This window comes from Scheffersomyces spartinae (genome assembly GCF_019049425.1).
Source record: "Scheffersomyces spartinae strain ARV_011 chromosome Unknown scaffold_13, whole genome shotgun sequence".
Lineage (NCBI taxonomy): Eukaryota > Fungi > Ascomycota > Pichiomycetes > Serinales > Debaryomycetaceae > Lizanozyma > Lizanozyma spartinae.
The window spans coordinates 133,570-158,461 of NW_025065060.1; the positions used below are offsets into that span (position 1 = coordinate 133,570).

The following is a 24,892-nucleotide window of genomic DNA, read 5'->3' on the forward strand; positions in this document are numbered from 1 at the left end:
AAGTAGTGCGGTGCTCAATGTACTGACGCATCTTTCAGACTGTAGTATCAATAAAGTTCACAGCTACCAACGCGTGTGTACTAACAGTCACGTCACTCTGTTACACCGATGGACTTTAATAAAGAACAGACGACAATGGTTGAGTACGTCAATAAAGATTTGTCTTGCGAATCCACCGTAGATCGGGTCGGTGGATATCTGTATAGCGGGCAATATGAAAAGGTAGATGACTTTTCACTTGATCCAGGTTCTAGACATTACAACCACCAGTTTTATTATATATACCAGGCGAGATCGCGTGAGTTGAGACCTCGGACGGAAAGGGAGGCTCTTAGCAAATGGGGTAACGGTGATAAAAACATAGATGGTCAAACCATTATCAAGAAGGAAAAGATTTTGGATATAACTGCTGGTATTTTGTGTTGGGTAACTGGGACTATATTTCGTGAAATGAAGAATAAGTTGGACATTGTTAAAGATGTTGTCACTGGAGATGATGATGTTTTACCTAGTATACCTGCCAAGTATGTGGGTAATGAAGAAGATGATGACTCAGAGGAAGGAACTTACATAATTGAAGATGAATCTGGGAGAGCTATATTAAACTCTGATACCTTATTTCGCGAGAATTTGATTGTGACTGGATGTTATATGGGAATTTTGGGTATAGAGGTTGAAAGTGGGGTATTTGAAGTTATGGATATAGCATATCCAACTATGGCTCCACAACGGCCATTACCCATTGCAGAAAAAGAAGAAGAAGAAAAAGAAGAATATATTGCTATTGTTTCAGGTTTAAATATAGGGCATGAAGAAGATTTAAAGCTTGATCTTTTATCCCAATATCTTATAGGTGAACTTGGACTGAATGAAACCAGAGACAAGGCTAAAAGAATTATCCGATTATTAATTGTTGGAGACTCTATAAGACCCAAAACAGTTGATCTTCGGAACAAAGATTATCTAAGTTCAAATAATTATGGTCTGAAGAATGTTTCAACTTTAGACTTTCCAAATTTGAAAAAGTTTGATTATTTCACCAATGAAATATTGGCTAGCATACCTATAACGATTTTACCTGGACCTAATGATCCCAGTGATATTTGTTTACCTCAACAACCAATGCATAGATCATTTCTTAAATCCAATAAACAATTGGTTAATGATATCAATGCATTACATTTAGCTACTAATCCTACATGGCTTGAATTCAATGGAATACGAGCCATTGTCTCGTCTGGTCAAAATATCCAAGATATTAGAAGATACATCCCTTTATCTTTGGACAAAGATGCCCAAGATTATAGTGGAGGAAATGAAGGGTTTAAGGGAATTGATATTATGAAATATAATATAGCATGGCAAAATATTGTACCAACTGCCCCAGATACATTATTTTGTTACCCCTTTACAGAAAAGGATCCCTTTGTTCTTTATGATGAGACCCCACATGTATATATAGCCGGGAATCAACGCCGATTCGATGCAGCTAAAGTCGAAATTCCAAATTTCGCTGGGAATGTCAAATTAGTTAGTGTCCCCAGGTTTAGTGACCTGGGGACTATTGTGCTTATGAGTACAAAGACCAGGGACGTAGAGGTTGTTGAATTTAGCATTTGATTTTAATGACGTCATGAAGATCAAATTATATGGATCAGCTTGTTATTGTCCCCCCTTTGCAAGTAAGCCCTGAACATAACTTTGTAACAACGGTCTAGATTTTAGCAATCCCCTCCCGGACCCAGTCAAGCAACGAAGAAGAAGATCAGGGCATAATAAGAGTAAAGATAAGAGTAAAGATAAGAGTAAAGATATTTATACACCATAGCGTAATACCATAGTGTAGTACCATAGTATAGCATAGCATAGCATAGCATAGTATAGTATACCATAGAGTAACACTGCTTAGCACGGTCCCAGTATGGTAGAATAATATTCTATGCTGTGTAAGGTCGTATAGATGAAGACACCTGTATAGACTGGGAAAAGCTATTGTTCCCAACGGAATGTGTCTCAATCTCAATTAGGACAGACAAGGACCATATCTAGCAGTGGGCATTGATATTTGTATATACGCCGTATATCATGGAAGAGGTACATCTATCCCTGCTGAAAGGGGTCTACGCAAGCCACACTACCTCATAAGGGGGAACAAGGGGTATACTTATGGAGTTTAGGCCAGACTCCTGCACTAATGGATAAAGCCAATTTTACTTGCAGATGAGCATACGTTATGTAAATGCCACATATGCATGCACAGTATTCTAGTAGTGTATGGTTCGGATCCGAAGAAACCGGGAACTTGAACCATATTTCTATAAATATATGGACAATTGAATTTATAAGACACAGAAACAACAGAGGGTACACAGAACACACAGAAGAGCGTTTACAGTGGAAAGTGATGTACTGTGCTGTATTGCACTGTATTGCTTTGTAGTACTGTGAGCCGTACGTTGCTCTACCGTAAACTGTTGTTCTGCCATACGAAAATATCGTACTATCTGAACTACACTGTACAAAATACTTACATTACGCTGTGCGTACGCTGTACATACTATTTGACTAGTAAGTAATGCTCTGTAACAGTACTCTGTAACAGTACTCTGTAGCTTTAACAGTACACTGGAACTGTACGCTGTACTCTGTAACTGTACGCTGTACTCTGTAACTGTACGCTGTACTCTGTAACTGTACGCTGTACTCTGTAACTGTACGCTGTACTCTGTAACTGTACGCTGTACTCTGTAACTGTACTCTGTACTCTCTAACTGTACGCTGTACTCTGTAGCTTTACGCTGTACTCTGTAACTTTACACTGTACTCTGTAACTTTACGCTGTACTCTGTAGCACTAGTATGGAGTACTACAGGGTTTTTGTTCTTGTCTGCTGAAAAGTTTTTTTTGTGCGTTTGTGCCTGTAAGGAGCCAATTGTTCCCAATCGACAGTTCCCTCACCCTCAAATTATTCCCATGTCTTTTTCTCCCAAGCCTTTGTCCAATCTGCTCTTACTTTTACTCGCCACCCAAACCAAAATCTAGCGGTATCTCGTTTGAGTGAGTGATCCCAACATTGTCTATATCAATTGTGACATTTGATTCGTTCGACTATTTGTGTTGTGTCGTGTCGGTTTGATTGGTTAGTTGATACAAATTATTTTGGTGAGTCACGCCTTTCCCTTTGTCGTCGTCGCTCAAACTTACTCCTTCCCTCCAATTGTCGTTGATTCGATTCATTGACATTCCAATACCGTTTTCGTTTCGTCTCTATCAGTTCATTCCATTGCCATTGCCTTAGTCATAATCATAGTCATTGCTATTGTCACTGTCATTGTCACCACCCACCACTTTCATTCCCCCACTCATTTCATCCCTTCACCCGTCAACTTAGTTTAATTTGATTCCATTCAATTGGTCTTGTTTTACCTTTCCGCTGCATGTCATTAAAATGTCCTACAACTACAATAGTAACGGTCTAAAAGATTCGCTTCCCATCCCTCAGAATTCTCTGTTGCAACTGCAACTGCAACCTCAATTGTCCCAAGTTTCAACTCCTCCGGGGATTAGCATCCATTCCAATGACTTGTTGTCACCAACTCCCCCTCCTTCGGCTTCTACTCCTCCCACGGGTAGTACCCAGCAGACTGTAGGTCCTAAGAAGGTGAATTTGCACATTGCTCATAGACGTTCCCCTAGTGAATTGACTACGTTGATGATTGAACAGTACAACCTTCAAAAGCAATTGGAGGAAGTACAAGCTCAACAAAAGCAGTTGTTGCAACAACAACAACATCATCACCATCAACAACAAGTTCTGGTTCCTTCTCAGCAACAGCAACTGCAATTGGCTTATCCGAATAGCGAGTTTCTTCCTCCTCCAGCACAATACCGTTCTCACTCTCGTTCAGGTTCAATGAACAATACTTCCATGGGCTCGGTAGTTGGTGGTCAAGCTCCGCAACAACAACTGTTGCAACCCCCACAACCCACTCACAGAAGAGCTGGTTCTGGTGGAGGTGCCAACTCAAGCATGGGACACAACAGAAGACATTCTTTAGGCTTGAATGAAGCTATTAAGGCTGCAGCCAATCAACGTCAGTCAAACAGATCTACGTTGAATCCTAATCAACAAAATCAGTCTCAATCCCAATCCACTGGCACATTCAAATTCCCAGACTCTGGTCCTGGCTCTGGCTCCTCTGATGAGTTGTCTTCTCCCACAGCAACTTCGCCAGGTGGTCACAATCGTTCTCGTTCTTTGGCTTATGGTCAACAGTCTTTTAAGTTCCCCCCAGATTCTACTGATACAAAAGAGTCATTGTTACCTCCAACCCCAACTTTCTCTGGTGTTCAAAGCCCTGAACGTAACAATTCAGGAAACCAAGGTCATCTGAGGCGTTCTTCTCATTACAGGTCTAACTCAAGAAATTATGATATCAATTCAAATTGGAGATCTCAACAACAACCTCTGCAACAACAACCAGGAAACAATAATAACAGGCGTAACTTGTCACAACAATTTGATCCTCCACCAGGAGGAATTTTTGTTCCAGGACATAAAAATCGTTCAGGTAGTCAAGGAGGCTCATCGATATCCTCTTTGTCGCAATTTCTCCCCTCTGGTTCACCTCAAGGAAACCAGACACAAGGAAATGTCAATCCTAATAATGGCAGAAAATCTCTCTTTGCTCCCTACTTACCTCAGTCTTCTTTACCAGGTCTTGTTTCTGAGGGTCGCTTGGTCACTGGTACTTTGCGTGTTAACAAGAAAAATAGATCCGATGCCTATGTTTCTACTGATGGTTTATTGGATGCAGATATTTTCATTTGTGGTTCAAAAGATAGAAACAGAGCACTTGAAGGTGACTTAGTTGCTGTTGAGCTTTTGGTTGTTGATGAAGTCTGGGAATCTAAGAAGGAAAAGGAAGAAAAGAAGAGAAGAAAAGATAACATTGTTACCAGAGGTCCTGGCAATTCGGTTCTCAGCGACGATATTCACAACGATGCAACATCAGCAAGTCAAAGTGTTGGATATGAGACATCTCATGGAATCACGAGTCCTGGTAAAGATGGATCATCGTCTGATGGAGCACCAATTTTACAGAGACGTGGTTCCTTGAAGCAAAGACCAACCATGAAGAAGAATGATGATGTTGAAGTTGAGGGCCAATCACTTTTACTAATTGAAGAAGAAGAAATCAATGACGATGTGAAACCTTTGTATGCTGGTCATGTGGTTGCGGTTGTTGACCGTATTCCTGGACAATTGTTTTCTGGTACTTTAGGCTTGTTGAGACCTGCTCAAGCTGCACAAGCGGCCAAAGATAAAAAGGATGGCAAGGAATCTCTGATCCAAACTCCAAGGGCTCCTAAAATTGTTTGGTTTAAACCCACTGACAAAAAGGTTCCTTTGATTGCTATTCCAACTGAGCAAGCACCAAAAGATTTTGTTAACAATCATGAAAAGTATGCTGATCAATTGTTCGTAGCATCTATTAAAAGATGGCCAATCACCTCCTTGCATCCTTTTGGTACTTTAGTTTCAAAATTGGGTGACATTGAAGACCCAAAGACTGAGATTGACTCCATATTAAGAGATAATAACTTTTTGTGTGATGAATACCCTGAAGATATGTCATTTGAATTTCCGAATTTGGAGGACGAACTCCAAAGCTCACAAAGAGTTGATTATGGAAATGATTATATTATTGCTTTCACTCAAACAGGTAGTTTCACAGATCATGCCTTGCATGTTAAGCGTATATCAGATACCAAAATCGAATTGGGCTTTCATGTTCCGGATATTTCTTACTTTATCAAACTGGGCTCTGCTTTAGACCGTAAAGCAAGGAAGAGATCGTCATCAGTATTTTTACCACAAAAGCTTTCTAACTTATATCCTGATTTCCTCACTGGTGTTGTTTCTTTCAATGAAAATATGAAGAAGTTGGCAGTATCTGTCGTTTTTGAAATTGACACCATGACTTTTGAAGTGGAAGATTTGTATATCCATGAATCTATTGTTGTTGCAAAGCAATTGGTAGGTTATGGACAATTTGACACTGTCATGGCTGGACTTGATTGTCCAACTATCTCATCGGCCACAGCTGATTATATCAAGACATTTAGCCTTATTGCTAAGGAATTTCGTCGCCAAAGATTGAATGATAAGAGCTTGGGTTTAACACCTAATTTGAACTTGTTGGACTTTTTGGATGATGAAAAGGTCAAGTTAGATTTGAACATTTACAAGGGTTCAACTGCTTACGATGTTATTACTGAAATTTCTCACAAGGTTAATAGTGCTATTGCTGCCAAAATCCATGCTAATATTGGAGATCGTGCCATGTTACGTCGTCAAGCTTTACCAACATTGCAAAAAATGGAGAACTTTGTCAGAAGAGCAACACTCTTGGGATTCCAAATTGATACTACTGATTCTGCATCATTACAGAAGTCTATTTTACTGATTGAAGATCCTGTGAAGAGACAATGTGTTGAGACATTATTGTACAAGTGCATGCCCCGAGCCAAATATTACATTGCAGGTAAGCAAGATCCTGATAGTTATGGGCATTACTATTTGAATCTTCCATTATACACTCACTTTACTGCACCATTAAGACGTTATGCTGATTTAGTTGTTCATAGACAACTCAAGTCTGCAATCCACAAGAATGAAGAGTATGAACAAATCAAAGATTTGGAATCTCTTCGTGCCACAGCTGATTACTGTAATTTCAAGAAGGATTGCGCAGCCAATGCTCAGGAACAGGCTATTCATTTGTTATTATCACAAACCATTAATGAAGTGAGTGAGAATGCTGGACAATTACTTTGTATGGGTATTGTGATTCAAGTTTATGAATCCTCATTTGATGTTTTCATTCCTGATTTGGGTGTTGAAAAGCGAGTTCATGGAGATCAATTACCATTAGTTAAGGCTGAATTTGATCGTACCAATAGGATTTTGGAGTTGTATTGGGAAAGAGGCGTTGATTCTGCTACATACATTCCACCAGATGAACAGAGTTCGTTATCGTATCGTACTTCAATCAAGAATAAGTACAGAACCAGTACTATTCAAGCCGCCAGATTACAGAACACGAGCACTCAAACGTTGGAGAAGAAGAATGAAACTATAATTGAACGGTTGTCGAAAATGAACTTGGAACCTCCCCGAGTCAAAGCACCTGCTTCATCATCTACAACTGATAGTCTAAAAGCATATTTACAGAATTGTATTACTCGAGTTGAAGGAGAATTTGCCATTCAAGAAATCAGAGAATTGATGCAAGTTCCTGTGTTGTTGAGAGCAGAAATTGGTATGGCTTTACCTTGTTTGACTGTACGTACAGTTAATCCCTTTGCCATTTATTAATGAATTATCATGCGTTTTCTAATATTTGTTTCCACGATTTATGACTTATAACTATAGGTTATATTAATTACTTTATCATTATAATTATCATTATTACTACTAATATATCCGCTAATCTGTATGGCTCTGCTACCTCCGCTTATCTCTATATGCTTGGTTATATGCAGGATAATCGATCTTGATTTTTAATATGTAAAAATTTTCGACCCATTTTCAATCAGTCATTCAGTGGTCCTTTTACCATTGACTACGATATCATCATGGCCGATAAGAGTTACAATGGGACCGTGACTCCCAAGCCTGTGTTACCCAAAGAATTGGAACAATTGAGAAATGTGGGGGTTACTCCGTTACAAACCCGTGTGGCCTCACCATGTACATTAAATCCGCCTATTGATAGCGATGGATTATCATGGCCAAGTTTAGGGGCCAGAAGTCGGATTGAACAGACGCCGGAAGAGGCCAAAGGACGAGAGGAACGTATAGCCGCGGCCGTGAAGACGATTTTGACCGAATTGGGTGAAGATGTCGACAGAGAGGGATTATTGGAAACACCAGAAAGATATGCTCGAGCCATGTTGTATTTTACCAAGGGTTATGAAGACAATATTCGTGATGTTATTAAGAGAGCTGTGTTTGAAGAGAACCACGATGAGATGGTTATAGTTCGAGATATTGAGATCTACTCGTTGTGTGAACATCATTTGGTGCCATTTTTTGGGAAGGCTCACATTGCTTATATCCCTAACAAGCGAGTACTTGGATTAAGTAAATTGGCAAGATTAGCGGAGATGTATGCCCGAAGATTCCAAGTTCAAGAACGATTAACTAAACAGATAGCCATGGCATTAAGCGAGATCTTGAAACCCAGAGGTGTGGCTGTTGTCATTGAAGCGGCTCATATGTGTATGGTCAGTAGAGGAGTACAGAAGACTGGATCTTCTACTACCACTAGTTGCATGTTGGGATGTTTCCGTGATCAGCAAAAGACCAGAGAGGAGTTTTTGACGTTACTTGGAAGAAGATAGTTAATATTATTAATATAGAGGCATTTAATGAGGTTACGATATTCAACTATATAAGTCATTAGTTATGTTCCGTATGAATTTATATACAATTGTGTTCTATGGTGGACCCAAACTGGAGCACGGCTTCATCATCTCCATATTGACCAATGATCTGGAACCCGGTGTTATCATAAGGTATCAGTAGCGCAGGGAGTCCTGCTAAGGAAGCAGGGACGGTGAACACATCGTTGACGTAAGCAGTCAAGAAGTTCTCCTTTGCGGTGGCCATGGCCTCTTCAAGTGTAGGAGGTTTGGTGATGGTTGTAGGGATCAAGAGGAAGTCGCATTTGGAATCATCACGTTTGATAAGTTCATGGAACAAAGGATTGGTCATATTGAAGATCTGGTTGAACTCTTTAACTAGTGCTTCTCGCTTCTGATTGGCCCGGAGATAATGGTTACCTGAGACTCCACTCAAGGTATATGTTCCTAAGATGATTCTTCTGATGGTCTCAATATGGAACCCTTTAGTTCTTGTCTCCGCCATTATCTCCGGTGCGGAGCTACTCCCAGCACCACCACCAGCAGTATGGCCATACCGTATACCATCAAGCCGTGCTAGATTAGAAGATGCTTCTGCGGTACAGATGGAGTAATATGCCAGAAGCAGCTTGGGGATATGAGGAATAGAAACTGTTCTAATCTGATGGCCCATTTGCTTCAACTGGCTCAATAGTTTCAACCATGAGTCTTTTATCTCCGGGACCAACTCTGTTACAAGACACTCAATGGGTATACCAATAGTCAAGGACGTCGATGCTGGGGATACAGGTGATAGCCTCTTTATTCTTCTTCTCGTCTCTATGGTCATACTTGTGGGATCCTTCTCGTCATATTGATCCAAAAGCTCATAGGCCCCTCTTAAGACAGCCATGTCTTTCGATACAATTCCAACGGTATCTAAACTTTGTGCATATGCAACCACCCCCCATCTGGAGATCCGTCCATATGATGGTTTATACCCAATTTGACCACAATAAGTAGCTGGAAGTCTCACTGACCCTCCAGTATCAGTTCCTATGCCGAAATCAGCAGACCCCAGAGCCACTGCTGCCGCTGTACCGCCTGAAGAACCACCTGCTACCCTTGGATTGTCTTCTATGGGATATTTGGGATTGAGCACAGGTCCAAAGACCAGGTTGGTGTTATTAGACCCCATTCCAAACTGGTCCAAATTGGTCTTACCAACCATTGTGCAATTGGGTGCATTTTCAAGTAGATCAACTACTGTGGCATTGAAGGGAGATTGATAGTTATCAAGTAGTTGTGCTCCACTTGTAGTTAGGCCTTCTTTGGTGACTATGTTATCCTTAATGACATACCGAAGACTGCTAGGCGGCAGTGACCGAATTAGTGTGGAGACATAAGCGTTGTATGGATCAGCCCCCGTTGTAAGGAACCGTCGAATCATGGTACACTATGACTGTACTATATACTATGACTTTAGTATACAGCTTTACTATACTATGGTATACTGTACTATACTATGTATACTGTACTATGTATACTGTACTATACTCTGTTCTATAAGTTACACCGTCGCTGTAGATACTATACCGCACAACTCTTATCGAAAATTTTTCAATGAGACAGAATCAAACCAGTTGCTCTTTTTATACCATCAACACACATAATGCAGTTGTTTGGATCAACCAGTAGCTCGTTATGGGCTTTGTCTACCAACTTGAAGTTTGCTCTTGCCACCAAAGTGTTTGCTCCGTTGACTATAAATACCGAACCAGACTCCGTGGTGCAATTGAAGGATAAAGATTTCGAATTGTTTGAACCCAATGCCATAGTCCGTTATTTGGCCGATGACTTTGAAGATGATTCCTTGGTTAATGCCGAGCAGACTATTTTGTATCGTGGTATCAAGCTGAACAAGAAGGAGAAGGCTGTAGCTGCATTGCAAGAGATGATTAATTGTGCCACTAAGTGGTACGCCAAGGCAGAAGTGACTGCTCATCAAGTGATTGTATTTGCCTCAGTCTATGCCATATTAAAAGATTCAGAGGATACAGACTCTGAAGTGTATCAATGGTTTAACCAGTTTAAGCAATTACCTAAAGTCCAAGATGCTATTGCCTTGGCTCTTCTGATCACTAAAGTTGAAAGAACCCCAGAAACCAATACGGGCGTCCGTAGAGTTAAGTTGGATCATAAGGTTAGAGTTTTAGGCAATAATATCTTGCCTAAGGAAGGTGAAAGAAATATCTTGATCACCAGTGCCTTACCATATGTTAATAACGTTCCTCATTTGGGTAATGTGGTGGGGTCTGTGTTATCTGCTGATATTTACTCTCGTTATGCAAAGAACAGAAACTATAATGTTCTTTTTGTTTGTGGTACCGATGAATATGGTACTGCTACTGAAACCAAGGCCTTGGAAGAAAAGGTTACTCCAAGACAATTGTGTGATAAATATAACAAAATCCATAAAGATGTCTATGATTGGTTTGACATCAACTTTGACTACTTTGGTCGGACTTCAACTCCTCAACAAACAGAAATTGCTCAAGATATCTTTAACAAGTTACATCAACATGGTTACTTAGAGGAACAAACCAACGAACAATTGTATTGTGAAACCCATAATGCTTTCCTTGCTGATAGATTTGTTGAAGGTACATGTCCTAAATGTGGTTATGAAGATGCTAGAGGTGATCAATGTGATAAATGTGGTAATTTGTTGGACCCTTTTGAATTAATTAATCCTCGTTGTAAAGTTGATGATTCGACTCCTGTTAAGAAAGAATCCACTCATATTTACCTTAAATTGAATGAATTGGAACCAGAATTGAAAGAATGGGTTGCTGAAGCCAGTGAAAGGGGCCATTGGTCCAAAAACTCCAAGACAATCACCAACTCTTGGTTGAAACAAGGCTTAGAACCAAGATGTATCACTCGTGATTTGGTTTGGGGTACTCCAGTTCCCTTGGAAGGTTACGAAAAGAAGGTGTTGTACGTCTGGTTCGATGCCTGTATCGGTTATGTTTCCATTACTGCAAATTACTTTAAGGACAAGAATCCAAACGATTGGGAAAAATGGTGGAGAAACCCCGAAAACGTTGAATTGTATCAATTCATGGGTAAAGATAATGTTCCATTCCATACCGTGGTCTTCCCATCTTCTTTAATTGGTACTCGTGATAAATGGACTAAATTACACCATTTAAATACTACCGAATACTTGCAATACGAAGGAGGTAAGTTCTCTAAGTCTAGAGGTGTTGGTGTTTTTGGTAACAGTGCTAAGGATACTGGAGTTCCCGCATCTGTTTGGAGATACTATTTGGCAAGTGTTAGACCAGAAACTTCAGACTCTCATTTCTCTTGGGATGAATTTGTTACCAAGAATAACAGCGAATTGTTGGCTAACTTGGGTAATTTTGTTAACCGGGTAGTTAAATTTGCCATTGCCAAATACAACGGTGTTGTACCTGAGTTCAACACCAAGAACATTAAGGGTTACGAGGAATTTGAATCTGATGTCAACGCCATCTTAAACAACTATAATGATCAAATGGAACAAGTTAACATGAGAAGAGGTTTGGAAATTGCCATGTCCTTGAGTAGTAGAGGTAATTTGTTCTTACAAGATAACAAATTAGATAACAGTTTGTATTCCAACTTCCCAGAAGTTTCAGATGCTGTTGTTGCTGTTGCCTTGAACTTGATTTACTTAGTTGGTGCTGTTATTTCTCCATTTATGCCAGAAACAAGAGATCAAATTGATGAAATCTTGAACACTCCAAGCTTGTCTATCACAGACAAGTTTGTTTTACCTTTGGAACCTGGCCATTGTATTGGTAAGGCCCAATACTTATTCAAACGTATAGACGAGAAGAAGATTGAAGAATGGAGAGCCAAATATGGCGGTCAAAAGAAGTAGATTCGAGACAATCATAGTTTAAAGATAGATAATTAGAAATGTTTGTTAGGAATGAGGATTCGTACAATTTTAGTAAGGTGAGTTTACATAATTTTGCATTCGTATATTCTTAATATACCAGTAGAAATTCGCAAGTAGTTGAAATACGAGATGATGAAATACGAGGGAATAAAATAGTACGAGGAGAAAATATTAAACTTTATACGAAGCCATTAAACTCAATAATCTATGTGTATATCTCTTTTAGTACTCATATCATCACTCCATTATGCACCATTTAAAGGTGCCGCAGTTTCGGTTACACGAAGTAACACATATGTTAAGAAGAAGCATTCTGATATCTTATTTGGGTTCACCTCATATCACAACCTGTACAATTAGTGGACTTATTTTTTGGAAGGTTTTATGGTTTATTTGGTTATCTATATACTCTATATACTATGAGCCCTAGAAAAGGGTTTAATTACGCCCAAAAAGGGCTTAGGGTCCCCATCACTTAGTATTACCAGGTGCCCGAGTACGTTTCCGTATCTGCTTGGGATGTTGGTACATTCTAAGGAAGTCTCTTGGAATCTTGTCATGATAATAAGCCTCACTACCACTGGAGTAACCACTCAAACCTGGGCTGATACAAGCGTCCGATCGGTACAGATCACCACTAATGATCCGCTCCAGACCATTACTGTTCAGTTCAGCAGTGGGGAGATACTCAGAGAGCAGAAGAGGGGGACTAGTAGGCTGAAGTGGGACTTCTTCTACTTCCTGAAACATGTCGTTAGGGGTTTCAACAACTGAAGAAGCAGCTGGGGGTTCAATTGAGGGACTGAAGACTTTGACCGGTTCTTGGTTAAGCTCAAGAGGTTTTTTCCATTTGTTAGGCTCAAAGGAACAATCGCAGTCATTGTCTGTCTCAGTCTCCATAGCCTTTGCTTGGCTAGACTTAGTTTGATAGTCGGTGTACTCAAAGATCACGAGGAGTGCTTTTTCAAGTAAGGAAGCTTGAAGTGGTGGAGTAAATAAGATGTTCTCCTTGTCATCGGTCTCAACAGCAATGGTAGTAGCTGGAGTCTCAATGGGTACATGATGGGAAAGGGGGGTGGGAAGGGTGCTTGGAGCAGTGTCAATGGTAACTGGCAGGCTGCTTGAAGTAGTCAATGCTTTCCCAGCTTGATTGTCGCAGGACATTGGCAGGACAATGGCGTCAGAAGTGAGCGCCAGTTCAAGGATATCTTGTTGGTGGTCACGTACTTTGTCATTAACTTGGTGACGGTGGAAGAAGTTGTGGAACTTCTTGCGGAAGGCAGAGAGTTTGGCCCTGGAGAGCCGATGCTAGTTCTGGAGAATTTCATAATTCTGTAAACTGATGTGTTGTCTGATTAAAGAAGAGGAAGAAAGAAATCCAAGATGCTCAGCGAGTAGACCTCTTTATATACCCAAAGTTTTCGCAGCCATTAGGAGAGGTTCCATATACTTTTAAGTACACAGAGACTCCTAATTAGGAAATGGTTCCTCCGGTGAAATTTCGCAGCCAAGGATTACCAGACTGAGTGCAGCGGTAATAAAGTAAGCTACAGTTTTGCAGCAAGAATAAATAAGGGAGGTATTGAGTATAATTTGATATAATGTTATGGGAGTACGAGGTCTTGCATAATTGAACAGATTAGTTCACTAATAACAACAAATAATGGCGCATCATTTATTACTTCTCTACATAGTACACAATTTCTTAGGTTCAATTATGATCCACTTTGTTGTCACCATTCCACGCTGAGCCTCTCTTAGTCTAACCCTTACTCGTTTTCTCCTTTTGGATAATGGGGTCATTCATCTTGGTATTGTTGTTGTTCTGGGTTTTCCTTGCAGTCTGCTGTAGTTAACCTTGAAGTAATGTCGGTGTTTCTTATCTGCACAGGAAACATGTAATTGGGATTATGGTTATCCAGATTATGAACTCCCTCCGTAAACCTTGCACTTTTCAGCTTGAACCATTACTGCTCATTTAATGAACTTTTGTGGGGTCGTTTAAACTGAATCTCATTGTACGGTACATCGGGGAAAATCTTCAACCATGTGGTTCAATTGGTCTACAGCTCCAGTTTCATATGGGCATAATTCAATGCTGTTCAACTGATGAAACTATTGCGGGTTCATTGCAACCTCATTTGGCAAATAATTTGCAGTCAGATTAACCCTAGAATAGTTATAAACGAATTCAACTGTGCCTTTACGTAAGTATCGATAATATATGTTTTATTTCGTTCCGATAATTGCCTCTATAAACTCGGTATAAGACTGCTTTTCCATGCAGTCTAGCCGATATTGTGACACTTGGGCCATCGGGCACCAGTTCGGAGTCGAGAGGATCAACACGAGCCCGGGGCTCTGTACATTATAAGCACACCAACAGCAACTTATATACAGTAGTAAGTGGGTTCACATGGAGTCATCAAGTATTTTTTGGCGTGGTCAGCCGGAGTTGGAGGGGAGTTACCAAAGCCTTATCCCAATACGGATGTAGACGGGTGTACGATAAAAGTAGGGTGCTAGTAATAGTAATTGTAGGAGTACTATTGCGACTACTAGTTAGTGGCAGTAGTAGTACGACTAGTTAGTAGCAGTAATACACACTGTACTTACGCTATCTTACTAAAATTTACTCTATGGGCATTTAGTGGTCCCAATCCATTTCCTTTCCGATTCTTCTTGAAGGTGGCAGCTGAGTCGCAATGATTTTGTACGCTCAAAGATGTGAAAATTCACAAGTATAAATACCCCAGGCGTCCCCTCGTTTGTCATCTCCAGCATTTTATTTACAACACTTATACCTGATTTACTATATTATGGCAAGCATTGCTAAGAAGTCGCTTGTGCTAGGCATGGTAGCGGGCCTGATAGTTCCACCTTTGATTTGCAAGCTCTACATTTATCCAAGCATGGTGCTGGAACCTTATAAAGAAGTGGTTAATCTTCGACACACCATAGACCATTTGGGATGGCATGTACGGAACCTTCAAGAGGAAGCGGGAATAAAGGAAGAAAATCTTTATGTTCCGATGCTGTACTTTCAAGGTCACTAATCATATTTCATCATTCATTACTTGAGCTTAATGTGATTAATACCGTTGGGCATTACGTATGCTGCGATTGTATGCAGTACAGATAATAATACGAGTAAAGAACTTACGTGGGGTAATAGCAGGCTCCGAAACCCACCACACATTTCTTGGTTGATCAAATTAGAATAATAATATGGCATAAATTTAGGTTTTAAAATACAGGCATTTAGTATACAAAAAGAATAAAATTTGAAGATTATTTTTTTCTTCATGTCAAGCTTTTAAGCAGGCATTGATCATCATCGTCTTCCTCGTTTTCTTCTCCATAATCAATATTATCAAATGCAGTATCAAGGTCTTGTCTCGTAATGCTCATATTTCTGGATTCCCAATTACTTAACTCTTTAGAGTCCTTCAAGTCTCCACCAGTAATCACCCGAATCAACTTCATTTTGAAATCTTCACTTTGTTTGCTGAAATCAAGTCTCTCTCGCTTCAAAGACGGTACACTCTTGTGATGACCGATGCTTTGTCCAACTCGGATAAGTGTTTCCACCGACAGTTCCAGGTTATGGACCAAATCTTGATCAAACTTAAATCGAGTCTTATCAAAGAGAAGTAAAATGGTCGAGCCGCCAAACTTGAAGTACCCGATCTCATCTCCTCTGTCTACTTCAGTTCCTTCTTCTACAGAAAGAACAATAGACCCCACCATCATTGCTCCGATACATGCATACACTACGGTACCAAACTTTTCAGTGTCTATAACGATAATGCTTCTGACGTTTTCTCCATAGACATCCAACTTACTACGGATAGCCATGGGGTTCACAGTGTAGTATTCTCCATCAATGTGCTTAATAGATCTTATTCTTCCCTTCACAGGACAATGGAAACGATGATAATCTTGAGGTGCAAGGCGGAAAATACCCAATGAATAATTGGAGTCGTTGGCAATGTCTTGGAAATGACCATTGAAAAGCTTAATGACGCTAAAGTTTCTTCCCTTGATCCAAAACTCAGTTGCATCATTAACAGTTCCAAATGCTGTACAACGACAATCTGCTGGTGAAACTATGATATTACTATCACCTTCATTTGGTCTTGCGTCGCTCTTAAGACGTCTGTAAAAGAAGTCATTAAAAGTTGCATATTTCTGATAATCATCCTCTAAACAGTCCGATAAATCAAGCTTGTGGAACTTGATGAATGATGGAATATCCTCCTTCAGCTCCGGGCTATCAAACTTGGCACCCTGTTTAACAGTTAACTTCTTAAGAAGTATACGGAAGTGTTTGGACTTGGACAGATCCACACCATTATAAAGAAGTCTGATCCCCATTCTAACGTATACACTCATCTTCTCTTCTAGGATGATACCTGTGGTACGATCTTGCACCAAGATATTGGCTGAATGTGATCCCAATTGATACTTCCCGTAGGAAACCTTCATTACAATCTTCAGGAACCATTTCCTGGTGGCTATTTGAGGTGTGACATACGAAGCTACCAAAAACTTACTCACAATACTCCAATCTTTGCTTGCACATATAGCAACATGGGTAACGATATCAATGTCTTGTTTCTTACTGAGTCTTTTCTGACAACAAATAGGACATCTTTCTATTTCAAAGATCCGAAGACTCTCGTTATCTCCTTCACCTTCATTATTGATATGAGTTTGAACTGATTCAATAATCTGGTCATAGGTTAAACTATCACCAGACCAAGGAGTTTTATCATAATCCGCAAAAAATTTGCCCACAATGCTGTCACTGTTCTTACAACCCAAAGTATCCAATAAGGAAATCAATTCAATGTAGTCATAAGTTTTTGATTCGTTCAGCAAAAATTGGTCCAATAGGATCTCCCAGAATCTTCGAGTGAGCGAGTGATAAGTTTCAAATCTTGCACCGATCTTCAATTTGGGTTGACTTGAATCAGCATACTTTTCGCGGAACACTTGTAAGTCCAAGTTCATGGTTCTTAATTTAGAAGCATTGGCATTCTTATCAGACAGCGAGGATTTATGTTTAAGAGATAATCGATTCCGTTTGGACTGTTTCATTGGTTTTGTCTTGGGAGTCTCTGAATCATCAATTACCTTGATAATGGGGTGGTCTATTTCATAAGTGGAATCAAAGTCCGATAAGGATACATTTGCACTAGAAGAATCTGGTGTAGATAATTCGTTTTTAACAGTTGCAACTTTAAGAATGTCTTTCATTGGTAACGTGACATTTGCTATCATATCATGGAATGAAAAGTGGTCTTTATCTAAGACAGAAAACTGAATGTCGTAATTCCGTTCACTAGACAAGATTTCAAAAGCCATACGTTCATGAAACACTGGATTCAAGGTATGTCTCTTCCAACTTGTACGGAATGTCTTCTTACCAAAAGTTACCACCACAAAGGGGTCAATATCATATGTGGTTCTGGTAAAGTTCCTATACGGTGGAAGATCAGAACATGAAACAATCTCTAGAAACACAACCCCATACACATCTCGTTTAGAGATTCTGAATGGTTCATCTGTTTTATCTGTGGACGCTTTTGAAAATCCCAATCTTGATCGTCTCAGGGGTTTCTTGACGGGGCCACTGTGGAAGCTGGAACCACTAGGAGTTCTACTTAGGGCAATGGATGAGGTCTCGGTATAAATCGTAGAAACATCACTATCACTGGCAAAATTACTACTGGCATCCTTCTCAGCAGTTGCTATTCTCCGGACACTCAAGAACTTGCTATTACTACCTGACCAACCACCACCAGCTGCTGCTGTTGACGAGTTAACGGAAAGTGAGCTGCCATTGAAGTTACCAATGGAGTTGTCACCATGGAGGTACAGTTGTCTATCGTCTAGATTCATATGGGAAAACTCCACGGTAGTGGTACGTACAGACTCAATATCTGACTGGTCATCAATAGTAATAGCAGCCTCATAGAACCCTTGTTCATTGGGCATATAATAGTCTTGATCGGGGTTAGGGAAGTTCAACAGTTTGAGCCAACTTATGAGCATGTTTTGTTTTGTTGATGATGTCGCCACAGGAGGCAACTGTAGCAAGCCCGAGGTATCAACCGTCTCCGGTCTTCCCACAACCATCGTTGAGTCCTTGAGGTCAGGCGTAGAGTTGCCAGCATCAATGACGGCTACTTGGGGGACAGGAATATGAGAATTGCTTACAATGTTGATGGATAGTTCCAGTCCATCCAGCTTCAGCCGAGCTCTCTTTGATGGCTGACATAGTTCAAACGATAAAAGAATAGAGCCTGGTATGTATCCGTGTTTGTCGTCACTGGAATATAACTTGTACCACTTAAGTTCTGATGGGTTCTGGAACTTGTTGTCTTTGTTGAAGAAAATGTCTGTTATTATCAACCTCAACTCCCCTAAATATGACTTGAAACGTTTATGCTTGTCCCATACAGTTAAGTTCAATATTTGGGTGTGATCATTGTGTTTCAAAGGAAGGATCAACACATCATCCCAAGACGGCTGAGACGTATTACACTTTCTCAGTGTCTTTTTACGTTCATTGTTCAATGTAGCCACTAGTATAGGATTGACTGGTTTCCTTCTATGTTTCAGTTTCTCCTCGCCTGAAACATTAGGCGCAAAGGTAGTCAAATCAGCGGCTTTGAAGGCATTAATCTGGAGATATAAGTCCGAAGTTTGCTTTCTCAGTGAGTTCATATTGGAATGGACAGTGGAATTAACTGAGACAAAAAAGAATTAAATGCATAAACATTAACTAGATAAATAAAAATAATATGGGATTGACAAACTAGTAAGAATTTGAGTATATATATTAAGCAACGTAGGCTTGTAGTTAGTAGTACGCTGGTGAGTAGTGTCTTCTGATGTCACTTTGTTTGACACACCTGTGTTGGTGGGGTAAAAGAAGTACAAATAAGGGAATAGGACATTTTGGCGTGCATACACGACTGGCACCGCGGCACAGATATTTTTTATGGTGTAGTCCCTACGCGGATATACGATAGAAGTAGTATATTTAGGTTCGTATTTATTTCATGTACGATTCGGATCATGCAATTACTATATACGAGGACAATATAAATAATAATTTCATCACTTCATCAACAGATTAACAACTGACTTAACACTTAATCGTTTAATGTCTGTATATGTTTGTCCAGTACCAACAAACAAAATAGGAACTTTTGTAGCCATCACCATATTAATCATAGTTCCTACTAAATCTCCAACAGTATCAACTTTAGATATAATGAAGAAATCCAATTTCCTCTTACTACCAAATGCATTATTGAAATTGATTGCTTGTTCAACAGAATCACTTCCAACAAGGGCTTCTCCTACCATAATAATTTTATTAGGATCAGCAGCTTCACCAAATTTCTTTAATGGGGCCATCAATTTGGCATTAGAATGCGTCCGTCCTGCAGTATCAATTAGAACAACATCAAATCCATTGTTACCAGCAAATTCAATTGCCAGTTTAGCTGTTTGTACAACATGATCTCCTCCACCATAACCCTTTTCAAAAATATCAATTTTGGTCGATTCAACATTATTCAATTGTTGAAGATTATTAACATGCACTTTTAATTGTTCTACTGCACCACTTCTAAATGTATCACAAGCACAAATAAGTACATTTAAATGATTTTGTAAAAGCCAATAGGACAATTTGGCTAAATTTGTGGATTTACCAACTCCATTGACACCAACCACGGAAATAACATATGGACGGCCCAGTTTATTCTTTTTTATATCGTAAAGTAAATCAGTACCAACATTTGGAGTTAAAATCTTGGTCAATTCATCAATCAATGTTTGTCGATATAATGTTAATGTTATATTGGATTTTGATTGAAGTTTCTCTTTGATTCTAGATATGATTGACGTAGCAGTTTGAGGAGCTATATTCTTAGATACCAATTGATCATAGAATTTCTTTGAAACTTCATCCAAATTAACTGTCCCTGTGAAATACGAACTAAACTTAGAGAAAATTGAACCAAATTTGGATGTTTCAACTGTCTTTTCCTCATCAGATTCATATTCTTCATCCTCTAATAATTCATTAAGTTCTTTAACCAATACTAATTCATTTTCCTTTGTAAATGCACCTTGATCAACGGTTAATGTTGATAAAAGATTTGGATTTGAATTTGAATTTGAATTTGCACTTTCAACTTTTTCTGGTGCATCATTAGAATAATCCAATATTTTACCATCAGAATCATCAATCTCATCACCATTCCATTTCCTTAACTTCTTCCCTGGTGCAGTCTTTCTTTTATCAGTTGTAGTTGGAGTAAGTGGATTGGGTGCACCACTTCTTGGTGCACCCCCTAAAGGAGTAGAAGAATTGGAATTTATGTCTTCTCCAATACTTGTAGTCTTTGTTTTCATGAGTTGGTTAAACTGTAAATCTGCTAGTGATTTGAACTTCTCCATATTGATCTCCTCTTCTTCATACTTATTGAATGTCTTTAAAATGCTTTGCAAAGTACTCTTAACTTTATTCCCATCCAAAGTGACAACCCCATCAAAATATAACGCTACATAGGTATCATGCTCGGAGTTTTGGAAGGCATAGAACTTTTTCCGATTAACAGTGTTGGTAAAAAAGTTGCTGTCTAATTCCACAGCTGTCTCATTGACAATGGTCCCTATAAATTCATTGAATGCATGAACTTTATTATTGTGTTGATATTCAACCTTCCCTGAAGTTCGGAACACAATTAATGATTGAGACATTGCTTAATATGATCTTTCATCAAGCAGCTAAAAGTATTATCGGTGATTAATTTTTTTGATCACTGACCAACTAAGTAGATTTTGCGGGTACTGCATATAGAGTTGCTTTTTAATGTTATGCCTCTTGATAGTGAAATGCAGTATCGCAATCAGCCACACCATATGAATGATTCCAATAATTCTAATACAGTAAACGGACAGTCGTGAACAAGCAGTTAAGGGAAGGAAAGTATCAACTTGAAAATAAAAAAATAGAAATGGCGTCACAGACAGGATTCGAACCTGCGCAGGTAAAACCCAACGCCTTAGCAGGGCGTCGCCTTAACCACTCGGCCACTGGGACTCCATATAATACAATTGCAAGTTTTTCTTAGACGACTAAACAAGCGTCCGCGCTGCCATAAATCTGCGATTGTAATTCTCAAATAGTTAAAGTTTACTTTTTTCAAGCGCTTGAGGTTTAGTGGTGTAGCGGCTATCACGTTTCGTTTACATATTGCGATTGCAAAGTAAGCGCCGAAAAGGTCCCGAGTTCGATCCTCGGCTAGATCAAGCTTTTTTTTCCCATTTTATACTAATTGTTTAGTAGTTAATGTTCATGTATATACTCATTACTGTACACCATGTTCCATAAGACTAAGTTAATCATAACACTACTTCTTTGTTAAGGAGAATAATGTTAGGTAGAACGGCAAAAATAAATACGCTGGATTCCTGGTACTCATACGTGAAGAGATTTAGTCACGTGATAAAGTCTTCAAATTAGAAGTACTTGCTAATAAGTAACTACTTAAAAAATAGTCTAACTAACCCTAGTTATAATCCTATATTAGCTAAATTTCTTAAATATGAGACGGATTTCAAACAAGTTATTGGCTACCGAATGAACAAATTACTTAAAATATGGTTTGAAATACTCCAAAATGGGCCACACACTATGTAATATGCTCCTTTAATCACAAATTAATTAGAGAGAACTCAATGTGAATAATTGCTTTTACCGTAGAAATTAAGGTAAAATAAATGCAAAAGTGACTGTAGTCGGTATAGGTTTATTTTTCTATAAACTGGAGACATTGTGCTTTTTTACAATGCGATATGTATCCGTTACCCAAAAGTAGGCTGCATTTTTGTCTTGAACTTCACAAGGTGCAAATAAATGTATTGGATAACTTACTCTATGGTCTACTCTTATTTAAGAGAACAAGAAGATATCGTTTAGGTTTTTATAAAAGAATCATGTCAATGAGAATGTCTGTTATGTCACCTGGAAATAAAAGCATTTCGCCTTTCCACTTCAACCGAAAAATAATTGAATGCTTGAATAATTGTGCTTGTGGTAGTTATTATAAAGAGGTGAGTGTCCGATTTTGTTAATGGGTCTACCAAATTAACCAGTTGTAACTAATATATAATTAGTGCTTACAACAGCATTTTCATATAATTGTTGCAAAAAAAAGTACAATATCGCGAAATGAATGCAGAGGCATTGGTAAAAATACTTTAAAACTCAGCAAACAAAATGATTTATTAAGCCAGAAAGGATCACAAGAGATAGCAAATAATTATTTTCATCCTTATACTAAGCTGAAACCGTCTAAACACTCAGGAATATTTTCATTTTGGCCAGGGAGTGTTTTGTTATACACTCTCATTGATCTAGAACGGTGCAAAAGTTGGTTACAACAGGAGCCTGCGTAGCGTAATGGTTAACGCGTTTGACTTCTAATCAAAAGATTGCGGGTTCGACTCCCGCCGTGGGTTTACTTTTTTCTTTTAGGTGCTGAATTACCGATACTCTAACTATCCAGTATGTCCTGATGCAAATCATAACTATTTCTTTTTGCAGAAATCAATTACACTCTATGAAGGCACGCAACAATTATGGGTGACCAGGGGCTGAAGAACATAGCCTTGATGCCTAGTACATTTAGTTCACAGCCCAAGGGAAAAAGATCGCAAAATAATGTGACTGAGCGTTTGCTTCTAGAGGCTGTTTGACAACTGTTACGTCTGATCGTACGACGATAAAAGTTTACATCAGTGAGGGCCAATTAAGTAAATCATGAACCAAAATAGGTTCATCTGATTCAATGCTATAAAAGAACATACAAACAAAATCAAACCATATAAGCACAATCCATCACATGTCAAGAACAAAAGTAGAAAGCGTAAAACAAATTAAAGTGACAACTATTCAGAGATGCAGAGATGCTATTGCATGCATCACTGATGAAAGTCAATATGTAAATACGACTGTAAGCCAGAATGTCGAATACAACCAGGTATTCTCTATCTCATGGGGCTCATATAATTATGACAATTAAAAGATAGCATCTAATGTGCAACAGATACATAATGCTGCCAAGCATGCCATTAAACATGATTGTCCGCCACCACTTGAAGATTGCTGTTGGACATACATTGGTTGTTGTGCTTGATAGTAGCCACCTTGTTGTGGGGGGTAGCCGTATTGTTGCTGTTGTGGAGGATAAGCATTATAACCTTGTTGTTGATAGCCACCTTGCTGATGGCCACCACCCCATCCACGTTCTTGTTGATCTGAGTATCCTTGTTGCTGATTTTGAAAGTTTGGTGGTGGCCCATTAGGAGCCGAATAATTGCCACCGTTATGGCCCGGTGGTGCACCACTTGGTGCTCCGTAGTATTCTTTCGCCGACATTGAATATGTTTGTCTACTAAAAAAGGTTGATATTAATTATCCTTGTTGAGACTATTTAGTTAAATAATCAGTGGGGAAAAAGATACTACCCTTAATGCGGACAACGATGTTTTCTTATATGTATAACGGTCATATCACTATGCATTCTACGTGTGCAGCAAGTTTTCTTACTTTCGGGCTTAGTAGGCAATGACCTCACAAAGAAATATGCGTCGGCATTGTATACAGGGACACCCATCACACAATAGAGTAATCGGATACTCAATGTCCACTGAATGTGTGCACTCGGTGTTCGAGATATAAGTTTGCAAAGTACGGCACCTTGTAGTTTAATTTACGAGGCCACAATCGATAAAGACATATATATGAGAACAAAATCAATATGCCATCAACTATATAAACACAATATAGGCAGTATTCTACCTATATTAGCTTACTTTAATGTACGAACATTGCAGTAATTTTATGCTCATTATTAAATGTGGTTTAGTTGACTCTTTGTTTATTCATGAACACTTTTATCACAATAGAGTTTTAAATTAAAAAGGACGATCATTTAATTATCGTGACGTTATGTGACAATTTCATTGATATTTAGCCTTGTATAGTTGAGTAATTATTTTCTGTCATTAGACCTAAAGTACATGTGCTAAAAGCAAGTACTGTATTACAAAATCAAACATAGCTCACACATAAGTAACTAGTGCTACTACAATCGTCCACTCATAAACAGAACAGTACTTTACCAACTTAAATTAATGGAATACTTAATAAGTACTTAATAAATTCTGTATATGTCTCGTTAACAGTTCAACCGGTACATCAGTCACTTCCTACTATCATTATCATAAGACACAATATCTTGATGTAAAACATGACTCGTTGTATAGTCACTTGAAATCTTCACGCACGTGACCTTATTAGGTCTTATAGCCCCAACAGTATACTTTTTCAAGTCTTATACTGCAACATCTTGTGCGGGTAACTCCCAGATTGGCATACTGTAGAGGAAATTTTTTTTCGATTTTTGAGACTTACAAAAATCGTTACCATATATGCAG

At 38.9% G+C, this 24,892-nt stretch overlaps 9 protein-coding genes and 3 non-coding genes across 12 annotated transcripts; 6 read left to right on the forward strand and 6 right to left on the reverse strand.

Annotated features, from left to right (window-relative positions):
- Positions 1-135: 135 nt before the first annotated feature.
- On the forward strand, positions 136-1,620 carry HYS2 (DNA-directed DNA polymerase delta subunit; the record flags this gene model as incomplete). Its single annotated transcript, XM_043191761.1, has 1 exon — positions 136-1,620. One exon carries the CDS (start codon positions 136-138, stop codon positions 1,618-1,620), a length of 1,485 nt encoding a protein of 494 aa, XP_043048733.1.
- Positions 1,621-2,858: 1,238 nt separating this feature from the next.
- Positions 2,859-7,381, forward strand: SSD1 (mRNA-binding translational repressor; the record flags this gene model as incomplete). Its single annotated transcript, XM_043191762.1, has 2 exons — positions 2,859-2,863; positions 3,469-7,381. 2 exons carry the CDS (start codon positions 2,859-2,861, stop codon positions 7,379-7,381), a joined length of 3,918 nt encoding a protein of 1,305 aa, XP_043048734.1.
- Positions 7,382-7,421: 40 nt separating this feature from the next.
- On the forward strand, positions 7,422-8,409 carry FOL2 (GTP cyclohydrolase I; the record flags this gene model as incomplete). The annotated part of the gene is made up of 2 exons (XM_043191763.1): positions 7,422-7,438; positions 7,611-8,409. The coding sequence occupies 2 exons, from the start codon at positions 7,422-7,424 to the stop codon at positions 8,407-8,409; spliced, it is 816 nt and encodes a 271-aa protein (XP_043048735.1).
- A 79-nt stretch (positions 8,410-8,488) lies between these two features.
- On the reverse strand, positions 8,489-9,640 carry HER2 (glutamyl-tRNA(Gln) amidotransferase subunit; the record flags this gene model as incomplete). Its single annotated transcript, XM_043191764.1, has 1 exon — positions 8,489-9,640. One exon carries the CDS (start codon positions 9,638-9,640, stop codon positions 8,489-8,491), a length of 1,152 nt encoding a protein of 383 aa, XP_043048736.1.
- Positions 9,641-10,081: 441 nt separating this feature from the next.
- MES1 (methionine--tRNA ligase) lies at positions 10,082-12,340 on the forward strand (the record flags this gene model as incomplete). Its single annotated transcript, XM_043191765.1, has 1 exon — positions 10,082-12,340. The coding sequence occupies one exon, from the start codon at positions 10,082-10,084 to the stop codon at positions 12,338-12,340; it is 2,259 nt and encodes a 752-aa protein (XP_043048737.1).
- Positions 12,341-12,832: 492 nt separating this feature from the next.
- KQ657_000947 (uncharacterized protein) lies at positions 12,833-13,525 on the reverse strand (the record flags this gene model as incomplete). The annotated part of the gene is made up of 1 exon (XM_043191766.1): positions 12,833-13,525. The coding sequence occupies one exon, from the start codon at positions 13,523-13,525 to the stop codon at positions 12,833-12,835; it is 693 nt and encodes a 230-aa protein (XP_043048738.1).
- A 2,139-nt stretch (positions 13,526-15,664) lies between these two features.
- Positions 15,665-19,096, reverse strand: PSD2 (phosphatidylserine decarboxylase 2; the record flags this gene model as incomplete). The annotated part of the gene is made up of 1 exon (XM_043191767.1): positions 15,665-19,096. The coding sequence occupies one exon, from the start codon at positions 19,094-19,096 to the stop codon at positions 15,665-15,667; it is 3,432 nt and encodes a 1,143-aa protein (XP_043048739.1).
- Positions 19,097-19,492: 396 nt separating this feature from the next.
- On the reverse strand, positions 19,493-21,148 carry SRP101 (Signal recognition particle receptor subunit alpha; the record flags this gene model as incomplete). The annotated part of the gene is made up of 1 exon (XM_043191768.1): positions 19,493-21,148. The coding sequence occupies one exon, from the start codon at positions 21,146-21,148 to the stop codon at positions 19,493-19,495; it is 1,656 nt and encodes a 551-aa protein (XP_043048740.1).
- Positions 21,149-21,409: 261 nt separating this feature from the next.
- On the reverse strand, positions 21,410-21,491 carry KQ657_000950. The gene has a single exon. It is a non-coding gene; the product is annotated as a tRNA-Ser (tRNA).
- Positions 21,492-21,605: 114 nt separating this feature from the next.
- On the forward strand, positions 21,606-21,700 carry KQ657_000951. The gene has a single exon. It is a non-coding gene; the product is annotated as a tRNA-Val (tRNA).
- A 1,139-nt stretch (positions 21,701-22,839) lies between these two features.
- On the forward strand, positions 22,840-22,912 carry KQ657_000952. Its single transcript has one exon. It is a non-coding gene; the product is annotated as a tRNA-Arg (tRNA).
- A 559-nt stretch (positions 22,913-23,471) lies between these two features.
- KQ657_000953 (uncharacterized protein) lies at positions 23,472-23,831 on the reverse strand (the record flags this gene model as incomplete). The annotated part of the gene is made up of 1 exon (XM_043191769.1): positions 23,472-23,831. The coding sequence occupies one exon, from the start codon at positions 23,829-23,831 to the stop codon at positions 23,472-23,474; it is 360 nt and encodes a 119-aa protein (XP_043048741.1).
- Between the last annotated feature and the right edge of the window lie 1,061 nt (positions 23,832-24,892).